Source organism: Sapajus apella, unplaced genomic scaffold, assembly GCF_009761245.1.
Source record: "Sapajus apella isolate SASKATOON/1434 unplaced genomic scaffold, GSC_monkey_1.0 scaffold5, whole genome shotgun sequence".
Taxonomy (NCBI): Eukaryota; Metazoa; Chordata; class Mammalia; order Primates; family Cebidae; genus Sapajus; species Sapajus apella.
Genome location: NW_022436945.1, coordinates 30,153,784 through 30,166,502, shown reverse-complemented (window position 1 = coordinate 30,166,502; position 12,719 = coordinate 30,153,784). Strand labels below are relative to the sequence as shown.

General features: G+C 45.1%; 1 protein-coding gene across 8 annotated transcripts in view; it reads left to right on the top strand.

Moving 5' to 3' along the window:
- The window catches only part of APBB2 (amyloid beta precursor protein binding family B member 2), a 399,910-nt gene that overhangs the window by 302,866 nt on the left and 84,325 nt on the right, over positions 1–12,719 (top strand). For all 8 annotated transcript variants that reach the window (XM_032274019.1, XM_032274016.1, XM_032274022.1 and 5 more), the window contains 2 exons: positions 4,633–4,779; positions 7,806–7,933. In XM_032274019.1, the coding sequence (XP_032129910.1) occupies positions 4,633–4,779; positions 7,806–7,933 (275 nt within the window). The remainder of the gene's footprint in view (positions 1–4,632; positions 4,780–7,805; positions 7,934–12,719) is intronic.

The window sequence follows — 12,719 nt, the reverse complement described above, 5'->3', positions numbered from 1 at the left end:
CCTCAAGTGGTCTGCCCACCTTGGCCTCCCAAAGTGCTGGAATTACAGGCATGAGCCACCACACCTGGCCTGTTCTGTGTTTTAAGAAAGCCCTCCAGATCATTTATTCAAATGTATTGTGGTCTACAGTACATCTCCATATGCTGGCTTTGGCTGAAATCTGTTAAACTAGAGAAATCCTTAAAATCCACTAATAGAAAATAGTAAAAGTTTATCATTAATAATAATAAAGGCTGGATGCTGTGGCAAATGCCTGTAATCCCAGCAATTTGGGAGGTCAAGGTGGGTGGATCACCTGAGGTCAGGACTTCGAGACCAGCCTGGCCAACATGATGAAACCCTGACTCGACTAAAAAGACAAAAAAATTAGCCAGGCATGGTGGCGCACGCCTGTAATCCCAGCTACTCAGGAGGCTGAGGCAGGAGAATCACTTAAACCTGGGAGATGGAGGTTGCAGTGGGCCGAGACCACGCCACTGCACTCCAGCCTGGGCAACCGAGTGAGACTCCATCTCAAAAACAAAAAAGAATAAGAAACATTTGCTGAGTTTTTACTATCTGCCAGGCATGATGCTAAGTATTTTACCAGCATTATCTTCTTTCGGCCTCACACATGTTGTAAGTATAGGTGGCATTATTATTTTACAGATGAAGAGACTGAGACTCAGAGACCTGAGGTGACTTACTCAAAGTCCCCAGCCAGAAAGTACCAAAATCATGACTTGAATCCAGACCCCTCTGATGACACGATTCTAACCTGAACCATTACTCTTTAGCCCTTTTGGTTAAGAACTATTGAAGAACAGGCATCAGTCAAAGTGTATATGTTGTGTTTTTCTGTTATATATATTTTAAGGGGCAGATGACTTGATTAAATATTTTGAGCTCTTCCCGTGCTCCAGGATGAGGATTTATTCCCAGAACTGATTATGCCCAGCATCCCTGAGTTTAAGGGAAAGTGGCGGTAGTGGTTATGAACCTTCCTGGCCACACGGGGGCAGCACTAAACAGTGCCGGTTGCTTGTTACTGCTCTGTATTCCCCATACACCTGCTTCCTTTGCCCACATGGAATGGGGTGAAACTCTTCAGATAGAAACTAAATTAACAGCAAGGTTGCACAAGAAAAATGATCAGTATTCTTAATGTGCTGGGGTGAGGTCAGCTGATTTGCATTTTTTAGCCAAGAATAATACTCTTGATGTTCAGAATTTTTGATCAAAATTTTTGTCATTTTGGACTCAAAGGAGAGAAAATAGTCAATATTCTTCTTTACCTTCTTTGCTATTACTGAATTCTTTTGAGCAGTCCCAGGTTGGAGGGTTTGTAGTAGGCAGTTGGAGACAGTGGGAAATTCATTTCTGACTTCTGGTTTTAAGAATATTATCTCACAGTAACACTGCTGTCTTAGGGTTCACCCCTGCCAGGATCACTGAGATGCTCTCCTGATGGCAGCTTCCGTGGATCCCACACCCCATTTCCACATGGGCATGCCACAATACCCCACCCAAGCCCCAGTTTCTATGCCAGAGACCAAATTCACTAGAATTTTGACTGAGATGATTATATAATTTGTTGTCTAACACAGGACACTTTTTGAGAGTACAAGGGGCTGCTCTGAATAATTTTGCCAGAATGACAGGGATACCCCAGACTATTGAGGGGAAGATTCAGACATGTGGTCACCCTAATCTTCTTTCATTGTTCCTTCTTGTTTATTCCAGTTAAGTGTTATGTGAAAACATGAGTGACTGTATTTATTTTCTCATTGAACAAATGTTCAAGTGTTTTTTATCTGCTAAGTTCACTGACTATATTATTTTCTCCTCACAAAAACCCTCGGAAGTAACTATTATTGTTACTCCCATTTTTACAAACGAACAAAATTGGGATTTAGTAAATGGCTTGTCCAAGTCCCCAGCACCAGTCGCTCAGAGAGCTGAGACTGGAATGCAAGCTGTTTCTACTCTTGATCCATATACGCTCAGAACCTCATTGAGGGCCAGGCATGGTGACTCATGCCTGTAACCCCAGCATTTTGGAGACCAAGGCAGGCCAATCACTTGAAGTCAGTAGTTCGAGGCCAGCCTGGCCAACATGATGAAACCCCGTCTCTACTAAAAATAGAAAAATTAGCTGGCCATGGTGGCGTGCACCTGTAATCCCAGCTACTCATGAAGCTGAGGCAGGAGGATCACTTGAACCTAGGAGACAGAGATTGCAGTGAGCCGAGATCATGCCACTGCACTCCAGCCTGGGTGACAGAGCAAGACTCTGTCTAAAAAAAAAAAAAGGAAAAGAAAAAGAAACTGTATTGAGATCACGGGCTGTTTATCGAGCCTTCTTTATCATCCTAACCCCATCTGACATTGTCCTTCCATGAAAATCTCGGGGGCACAGAGCAAAGTGGTTAAGCGTAGGAGCCCAGAAGCCAAACTGCCCAGGTTTGAATCCTAGATCTACCACTTACCACCTTGGTGCTTCGCTCAGTTTCTTTATGTATAAAGTGGGTACAGTAACTTAGTATCGACCTGAAAAGGTGGGGGCGAGGACTGACTGAGTTAATACTTTTGACATGTGAATAGAGGTGGTAGGGAACAAGGTTGGAATGGCAGGCCAGAGGAGTCAGCTGGGACACTGATTTTACTGACTAAGGCCTGGGTTGGGAACCTTCGTGGAAGAGAGGTTAGTGGGCTGCACAGTACTTTCTAGAGCAATAGCAGGGCATGGGCACTTAGGGGCTCAGACTGGCAAAATTGTGCATCTTCATAAAGCAGCACATTTAGTGGGGTGCTTCTGTGGAATATCCAATGCATCCACCTAGAGGAACTTTGAGACTGAGGGAGCAGAGCTGTGGAGGGGGCAGGCAGGCCAGCCAAGACCTGACCAGCCCTGAATTGGCCACAGCCGGCTCTGGCACCCAAGACCTCCTCACCATTGAGCTGGTGCCCTGCAGTGTGTACACATGTGCAGAACCTTTCCTCAAGACTCGGACTCCTGAGCAGCTTCTGTGGTTGTCACGGGAACTGCCTTCTCTTTTTGGTTTCTTTGTAAAAGGCACCTTGTGCACTGTCAGCACAGTGGCAGCGAGGTGGTTACACAGCCCTCTCTTCTAGGACATGAGGATCAGCATGCTTAAATGGGATGTTTAGTCTTTGAGATTTTGGTGAGTTTTTTTCCTGACACAGTGTGATCAGCCACTCAGGAAGGAGGTGCCCGGTTTGTGCATGGTGACTGAAAGGGGACGTTGGCACTAGACTGAATGTGGTCACTTTAGGACACTTTGCTGCATTTCTTCATGTGGTTATGAAGCTCCCATTTGGAGACTTTACAAGCTGTTCTTCAAGAGCCAGTCTGTTGGCTCCCAAGGAAGGGTGGCTCCGTGTCTGCCTTTCCTATCCCAGGAAGGTGGCCTCCCGGCCGTGACACACAGCTTGCCAGGACCAGGGATGCAGAGAGGGATGAGGGACCCTGCTCAGGTGTGTGGCAGCCCTGGTGATCACCAGAAAGGCAAATGCTTTAGCCAGGTCACCCTCACGTGCACTGGGAAGTTTTTCCTTCATATGTCTTTGAATTTTTTACTTGTTATAATAAGCAGCATATAGTATTTTTTTAATTAAAGGGAAAAGTGGAATTACAGAACTTTAAAATAGAAGAAGTATGATCTCAAACAGAATCTCTCTAAACGATACAAGAATAAATAGTTTTTAAAGTACAAATCTGTCAATTCTGCAAGTTCTTCAGCATTCTAAGATTCCCTCATCACAGACGCTATAGGACATGACACACTTATTTGTTATCATGAGTGCATATTTTTTTTCCTTGTTTTGCTGCCTTTCTGGGTATTAGAGAAAACATCTTGCTTCTCTGTTATTAGAAACGAGTACCTAACGTGTTTAATTCATTCTCTCTCCACCATTTCTAGTTGCTTACCAAAGAACAGTTTTCACAGGGTTGCATTTCTCACTATTTAAAAAACTGCCTTATAAGACGTATCAGGAGCTTAGAAATGTTTGTACCCGTTAACCCTGTGCTTATACTTCTGGTAATCTACTCTTTTTTTTATTTTTTATTTTTTGAGATGGAGTCTCACCCTGTCACCCAAGCTGGAGTGCAATGGCATGATCTTGGCTCACTGCAACCTCCACCTCCAGGGTTCAAGTGATTCTCCTGCCTCAGCCTCCTGAGTAGCTGGAATTACAGGCACACACCACCATGCCTGGCTAATTTTCGTATTTTTAGCAGAGATGGGGTTTCGCCATGTTGGCTAGGCTGATTTCGAACCCCTGACCTCAGGTGATCCACCTGCCTCAGCCTCCCAAAGTGCTGGGATTACAGGCGTGAGCCACCACACCCAGGCTGCTTCTGGTAATCTATTGTAAGGAAGAAATCCAAACATATACACCCATCAGGCAAAATGATATTCATCACAACATTTTTTAAATAGCAAAAAATAATTATGATTTAATTTCTAGCAGTAGAGGATTTGTTAACTCAATCAGATGGCTGAACATAACGAAGGAAATACAGGTGCCTAAGTGTATTACCTTGTAGTTGTGGGAGGAGAGTAGTGTAAACTGATATGATTGACCAGACCACGGAGTGACTTCCTGTCCACTTCGTCTATCTTCCAGTGTTTTGCTGTGCGTTCTCTGGGATGGGTAGAGATGGCAGAAGAGGACCTCGCCCCCGGTAAAAGTAGCGTTGCGGTCAACAACTGCATCCGACAACTTTCCTACTGTAAAAATGACATCCGAGACACGGTCGGGATTTGGGGAGAGGTAAGTGGCATGTAGAACGATGTGTGGCAGGCTGTTTACATTCTCGTATGTTTCGGGAAGCCCTACAGCCCAGTGACACATGGTACTGAGGGGCTCCCAGGTGTTTATCAGGTGCCTTTTCCCATGAAGCCAGGAAGTGTAGGCATGGTGCCCCCGTGTGACTAATCCATTAGCACTGCCAGATCCAGTGAGGACTGGGGCCCGGGGCGAAAGTATTTCTCAGCAGCTAAGTGACACAGATCCACAGGTGAGCTTTAGGGGCTCAGAACTCTCCTACACATGCCTGCAAAATGGGATGTGCCAGTCTATAAGAGCAGGTTTATAGACTGGAAGACGAAGGACCCATATTCTCAAAGAAGAAGGCGACTTCCACACATACACACAAAAATGTTGATGCCTCTGCCCTAAAAGTTGACAAAGTATCCTTTTATAATACTCTGCTTACAGTCTGAAGAATCAACATTATACACGAATTGTGGAATTGATATTTATATATATATGCATTTTGAAATGCTAGTTGAGATAATTTCAGAAAGGAAAGAAATACATACAGATACCAAATGTGTGTAACACACATCAAACTGGAAAAGCTGTATTCCTGGTGTGCTCTGATTCCTGTAGAAATAGCACATTGGGAGCGTCTTGGAATAGTGCTTGTTACATGAGTAGATGCTCTCTGCTTCTAGTGAACAGAGCGTGGTAGAAAAGTTTGCTTCTTGGTTGAGCTGATTGGAACTCCACTCACATTTTCTCACAGCAGCATGTCCCTATGGGAGGTAGGTTTCCAGGCCTTTCCGTGGTGGAGTTTGTCTGCCTTGAAGTGGAGCTGAGTCACTGCACCACCAAGCTGACTTTAGATTCCAGGCATAAGGGAGAGCTGGAAAAATTTTCTTCCATCCAAGAAAAGCCATTTACACTCCTCTGTTGTTTGACTTTACTGTCCTCTGTCACTGCATTATCTCCCATCCAAATACCCAGGCCTGGCCGGGTGCAGTGGCTCACACTTATAATTCCAGCACTTTGGGAGGCCGAGGCAGGTGGATCACCTGAGGTCAGGAGTTTGAGACCAGCCTGGCTAACATGGTGAAACCCCATCTCTACTAAAAATGCAAAAATTAGCCAGGTGTGGTGGTACACACCTATAGTCCCAGCTACTGGAGAGTCTGAGGCAGGAAAATTGGCAGAGGTTGCAGTGAGCTGTGATCCTGCCACTGTACTCCAGCCTGGGCAACAAGAACAAGACTCCATCTCAAAAACCACCACCACCAACAACAAAAAACACAGACCTATGTTCCCACCAAATTTGCCACCTGTCTTCTCTCCCTCCTTCAGTCAAAAATACTGTTCCTTCTTGGCTAGGATTTCGAAGGAAGGTGGTTGTTATTTACACTAACATGTGAATGACTGACATTTGGAGGAGCCATAGGTCTAAGGCAGCACACTCTAGGCTCTGTGAATCTGTTTCACCACAACAGTCTGTACAAGTTGTGTTTTCTGCCAGTGCTTTCATCGGTAAATGTCATAGCTGCTCTTTGGGGCAGATTTGAGACCAAGCTGGATCTCAGCTGTAGACACAGGCCACAGGTTAAACATTGGCTGACAGAGGCACTGGGATACCTGTCTCTGCTACCCTGAGCATCAGAGCTGTATTTCACTCTGAGAATGTTTGGTGGGAAACTAAAACATCGTTCCCAAAAACTATACCAAAAAGCAATTTATCTGTTTCACTTTGAGATTTGAAGACCTACCAAGAAGCCTCAGTGTTCTACTGAGCCAGGTCTTCCAGCGTCAATGCCACAGCATCTAGATGACCTTTAGGAGAGAGGGTCTTTCAGCTTTGCAACAGATGTTTAATGATGTCTTAAAATTATGCCTGGGAGGGCTAAGCGTGGTGGCTTACGCCTGTAATCCCAGCACTTTGGGAAGCCAAGGCAGGTGGATCGGGGGGCCAGAGATCATGACTGTCCTGTCTAACACGGTGAAACCCTGTTTCTACTAAAAATACAAAAAATTAGTCAGATGTGGTGGCATGCACCTGTAATCCCAGCTACTCGGAAGGCTGAGGCAGGAGAATTGCTTGAACCGAGAAGGCAGAGGTTGCAGTGAGCCAAGATCATGCCACTGCATTCCAGCCTGGGTGACAGAGCTAGACTCCATCTAAAACAAAACAAAAAAAATTATACCTGGGAGATTACAGGGGGAATCCAGTTGAATAGTCTAGTGCTTCTGCCTGCAAAGAGCCAACGGAGTTGGGGAGTTGGGTCAGCAGAGTCTAAGATCCTGAAGAGCAGTGCAGGAGTGGAGAAACCCAGTGTTCCCCTGTGCTGGTATCATAGCAGCACCCACAGGTTCTGTGTCAGACCTTGAGCAAATTACTTTACTTTCAGCCTCAGTTTCCCCAACTGCCAGCTGGCGATAGTAACAATCCAAGCCCTCAGAAGGCAATTTCGAGAGTTCATGAGCCAGTGCACCTTAAGCACATAGCCTAATGTCATCATTTAAACATTAGCTATTGTTAGTGCTGAGAAATGTCACTAAGCTGTGCCTGCTGTCTGCTGGGCAGATCACACAGCTAGGAAATGGTGTCTAAACTGAGAAGAAGCAGATATGTTGTAGGTCCGGGAAGGCCGTCAAGGGGATGTTTGGTAGGATCTGGCCAGAAGAATGCAAAGAGAGGTTCTTAGAGTTTGACGGGCATGGAATTAGTAATAGACTAAACTCTCCGGGGAACCCACCATTAGCCTTTTGTTACAAAAATTCAGAAGTGTAAATAATTAGATTTAAGAGCAGCTCAGAGGACACATTTCAGAGGACTCGGAGAGGGAAAGAGAAATTGGGTATGTGAGGGTAATGTGAAAGATAACCAATACCCTTGTCCAGAAGGGAAGTTTTTTAGGCCGACGATTTACAGACCCCAGGGTGGCTTCCTTTGACGATTGACATGATGTTCCTAGATGGCCACATACACAGGATTAGGCTTTTGAGCCTGCATGAGGAAGACAGCATGTGTTCTCATTGTGTCCCAGGGGAAAGACATGTACCTGATCCTGGAGAACGACATGCTCAGCCTGGTGGACCCCATGGACCGCAGCGTGCTGCACTCGCAGCCCATCGTCAGCATCCGCGTGTGGGGCGTGGGCCGTGACAACGGCCGGTGAGTGCCTGGGTGGGGCAGTCTGGTCACCTCACCTGTGTCCCTTTTCTAGCTGAACACCAAAGCACGGTCTTGCGGCATTTCACCGAATACAAAACTCATGTAGGTATAGAAATGAAAAAATGAAAGTGTGTCTCTACTTCCCTGCCTTTTAAAGCCTTCAAGCTGCTTCCCTTCCTGGTTTCTGTATCTCAAATCTCTTGTCAACTCTGATCCTGATCCTGCTTTCTAGTTCTGCACGTGCCTCCTCCTGACCCTCCTCATTCAACCAGGTTTCCAACCCAGTCCATCTGAAGCCCTTTTCCCCCTCCTCTCTGCAGTCTTTTTAAAATTAATTCCATTTCATTCCATTGAGCCTTGGCCATTTCGGAGGCCCTCCTACTGCTTCCTTCATCAGGGGCTTACTTGAAGGGGGATGTAGTACAGCCTTTCATCATGAGCCTCAGGTCATTAAATCATGATTATCAGGAATTTCTGGGGTTTGAGATTGGCTAAATTTTTTTAACACTTGAAACGCGTCTGGTCATGTCAAAATTCCATTTGATGTATATTTTTCTGAAATGCTACTGAAAACGTGTTATTTGTAAGAAACGCATCCTTGATGTGTTACGAATTTTCTGTCCTCCAGGATGATTGGAAACAAGAAGTTGTGATTTTCAAGTGCGTATTTTAACTAATAAAGAAGCAGTTATCACAGGCTTTATGCTCAGAGACCATTGTTAAGTGATTGGTCACTTAAATGCAGTTAATTCTTAAAAATTATAGTCAATCTTTGGCAATTCCCAAAGTATGAGAGCATCTCCTAGCATTTAGGGATGAGCTGTAGGTTGATAGGTCATTATTGTTTTGTTGAAAATGGACAAGAGCATTGTAAAAGAGGATAAAAATCCCAGACAACCTAGAGGTGGCTTTCCTGAACCTATGGTTCCACTTCTGAACATTCTGCTTTTTTTGTTTTGTTTTGTTTTTTTTTTTTTGAGACGGAGTTTTACTCTTGCTACCCAGGCTGGAGTGCAGTGGCGCGATCTCGGCTCACCGCAACCTCCGCCTCCTGGGTTCAGGCAATTCTCTTGCCTCAGCCTCCCGAGTAGCTGGGATTACAGGCACATGCCAACATGCCCAGCTAATTTTTGTATTTTTGGTAGAGACGGGGTTTCACCATGTTGACCAGGATGGTCTCGATCTCTTGACCTCGTGATCCACCCGCCTCAGCCTCCCAAAGTGCTGGGATTACAGGCGTGAGCCACCGCGCCCAGCCCCACATTCTGCTTTTTTATTGCATCATGTGGTCCTCTCTAATGGGGTTGCAGTCTACCTTGGCTTATCACAGCCAATGTCAACCAATGCTGGGCATTAGCGCATTTGATTCAGTTCCAAGTCCTAAATCAGAATGGAAGGATTATGGCAAGTATTCATCAGTGAAAGAATAAGCATTGTGCTGGAACCAGACGTGAGAAATGGTCTGCAAAAGAGAGAGCTGAAACGTCTTCTCACTGCCGATTGGATAAACCTTCCTGGGAGCACAGTCGCATCTTTGAGCTTTTGTAACGGAGTGATGAATGATGACAGCTGGGCCAGGTGCTTTGGGAGAATGGGTGGATGGATTGTGTGCGCACACCTGTCACTCACTTGCTTGCCAGAGCTGTAGCACTGGAGAGATGCATTGACATGAACTGGTTAATTTTACAGGGAAGCTCTCTGGTAATATTTGGTAATCGTTAAAAACATTTCGCTTTGGTGGAAGGCCGTGGGTGTAAGATGCTTGAGCTTTTCCGGGTTCCTTTCCTTCAAGTTTGTTTTTAAGGCAGGAACTAAGGCGTGGAGCTCATTACATACATGCACAAGTAGATGAGCTTTTTCTTAAGGTCAGATTGTCAGTGGATTGTATTGATGAGGTTTTCAGGTCATGCTAACTCTTTTAAAATGAAGCCAAATGCTACATGTCTGGAAGGAAACAAATGATTCGAACTCCAGTTGACAAAATTATTCAAGTTCTCTGAGCCTCAGTTCTCTCATCTGTGAAGTGAGGATCATAGTAAGGACCACAACACATATGTGTATGTGCACGTGTGTGTCTACTGTAATCGGTTCAGTGATGGGGATGTGGCAGATGCTTCGTGAATGTTAGCCCTTGATTTTTAAACATTTGCTAGCAGATGCAGCTAATGACATGGCATCCTTTTAAAGACAGTGAGGGTTGGAGAGGAGTCAGACCTCAGGAAGACTTGAAGTACGTTTGATCATGTGATCTATAGAATGAGTGGCTGTTCCAGACCCTGATGAGTTCAGTTGTCCTACAAGGCAAGAGCTTCCCGCCCCCACACCCTGAAGAAATCAGTGTGAATTAGGTTACATTGCCTTGGTTATGTTTTTGAAACGTGGGCTGTATTACTCAGGTTTTTAGATCACTTTTTATTCTCACCCAGTGTTAGCAGGTGAATGTAATTTAGAAATATGATCAGGGTTCCACATAGGCTGGCAGGACCTCAGCAAGATCATAGGGTCGTGGGTGCCTTCAGCTGGATTGGCATGGAAGCGGTAAATTTTAAAAATGTGTTTGCCAGTGAAAGGCTCTATTTCTCGCCTTTGGTCCCCTGAGTTTCCATTCCCCGGAAGAAGGAGCCTTTGTACTGCTTTTTCACTTTCCTTTGCTTTTGATTCCTTTTTTTTTTTCCTTAACAGCAATTTACAAGAGCAAATTCAATTTGTAATGCAGCAAAGGAAAGGGGTTTTCACTTTGCATGAATAAAACATAAAAGTGTTTCATTTTGCTTGCAAAAAACGAGCCCATTTCGCATTCTCTTTTTTAACTTTCCTTGCTGAGAAAGTGGAATCTCTTAGGGGATTTCTTGATGTGGTTAAAATGAATAAGAAAAGTATGTATTATACCAGACATGAAGGGCGCAAAATCTTGCTGCAAACCCAGAGTGCTTCCCTGAGCCACATCATTTCAGAAATTATCCAAGTATTTTGGATGTCACATTTTCTTAAGGCTTTCAAGTAGCTTTGATTTGTTTTAAAGAAATTCCATAGGGAATGGGTTTACTTTGCATGAGGAGGCGATCGGCTATGGCTCCCCTGCTGAACCCCAGGGCTGAGTTGGAGAGATCTCTTATTATGAATAGCACGAGGAGTTGAGTCACATCAGACACTGGTCTTCTATGGGGTTTTGGTTGTTGCTTGTCTTCTTGAGAGCCATGTCTGTCTTTATTACGGTGTTTCTTGGGGCCCATTTGCTTTACTGCCTGGCAAAGTGGGGGCTGCTTCCTTTTTCTTGGCCATAGCAGACTTGTGTTCCTTTTGATCAGTGAGATAAATGTCATGGCCCTTAGAGATGGAGGCTGGGGCAAGGGGTTTCATGAGCTTTATCTTTCTAATCCAGTGCAGCCCCAGGAGCACCAGGTTGGCCTGCTTTGCTATGTAGGTGAGGTGCAAAGGAGGGCGTATGCAGGTGTGTGTGCTCTGGGCCTTAGAGCTGGCATTTCTGCCCTTGGCGACTGAGGCCAGTGACCGGAATGCCCCCTCTTGTCTTGTCTCTGTGGGTCTGCCAGGCTACTGTCCCAAGGGTGGGTTGGGAGGGATGTCCCCACCCATTTTCAGGGACCTGTGCTAACTTCTGGCCTCAGTGTTCCTCTTATTCACTCAGACCCCGGCTAGTGCCTTCCTCCTTATTCTTTTGCAGAAGTACCAAAACCAAGCAAACATCATTTCTTTTTTTTTTTTTTTCTTTTTGAGATGGAGTTTCGCTCTTGTTGCCCAGGCTGGAGTGCAGTAGTGCAATCTCAGTTCACTGCAACTCTGCCTCCCGGATTCAAGTGATTCTCCTGCCTCAGCCTCCTGAGTAGCTGGGACTATAGGCACCTGCCACCATACTGGCTAATTTTTTGTATTTTTAATGGAGGCAGGGTTTCACCGTGTTGGCCAGGCTGGTTTCAAACTCCTGACCTCAGGTGATCTGCATGCCTCAGCCTCCCAAAGTGCTGGGATTACAGGTGTGAGCCACCGCACCCAGCCCAGACATAATTTCTGAACACAGGGAACTTGGAACAGGGACTCCCCTTTTGCCTTGTGGTTGATACAGGCTCATCTTCTGGGTAGGGGCACAGAGACCCTGTGTACTCATCAGTAAGCCCTAGAATCTGCCAATTTCATCCGTTTCCCACAAGAAAGGAAAATGGATATTGACAGAGGGCTTCAGACCCCATAAATGGGATTTTCCCAAGAGGCTTCTCTATCAGTATAGCATGAGGATTAATCACGTAAGATGTTATTTGTTTTCTCTTGAGAAAAACAAAAAGATTCTACAGTCACTTGATAAACTGAGTTAAACCAGAGTACACTGGGCCCTCTCAGAGGTTTTCCTATGCTGAGATGCACTAGGACTCTGCAAGAAAGCGTTTCCCAGGCGTGGCTGGAACCCCTTCCTCAGTGGAAACACAATCATATGGAACACACTTCAGGAAATACTGCTCTGGTTAGTAAACTCATTCATTTAAATTAGTGGCAACAATAAAATGCTGTTTTTTATTATTAAGAAAAAATTGGAATTACTTTTAATAACTATTATAAGTGGAGACCCCATTGGGCCTGCTCTAATGAAGATAAATTATTCCTTCATAATGAATAGCAACTCTCCCATCTAAACTCAAAGAATGGACTTAGAGGCATGAAGAACAGCAAAGTGAGACTTTTTAATAACAGTCTTGGAAAATCAGGTGTCTAGTGGCAAGCACACCCAGGACAGTCACAGCAGGTAATTTATCTCCTGGCACCAGTCCCTCCCCCA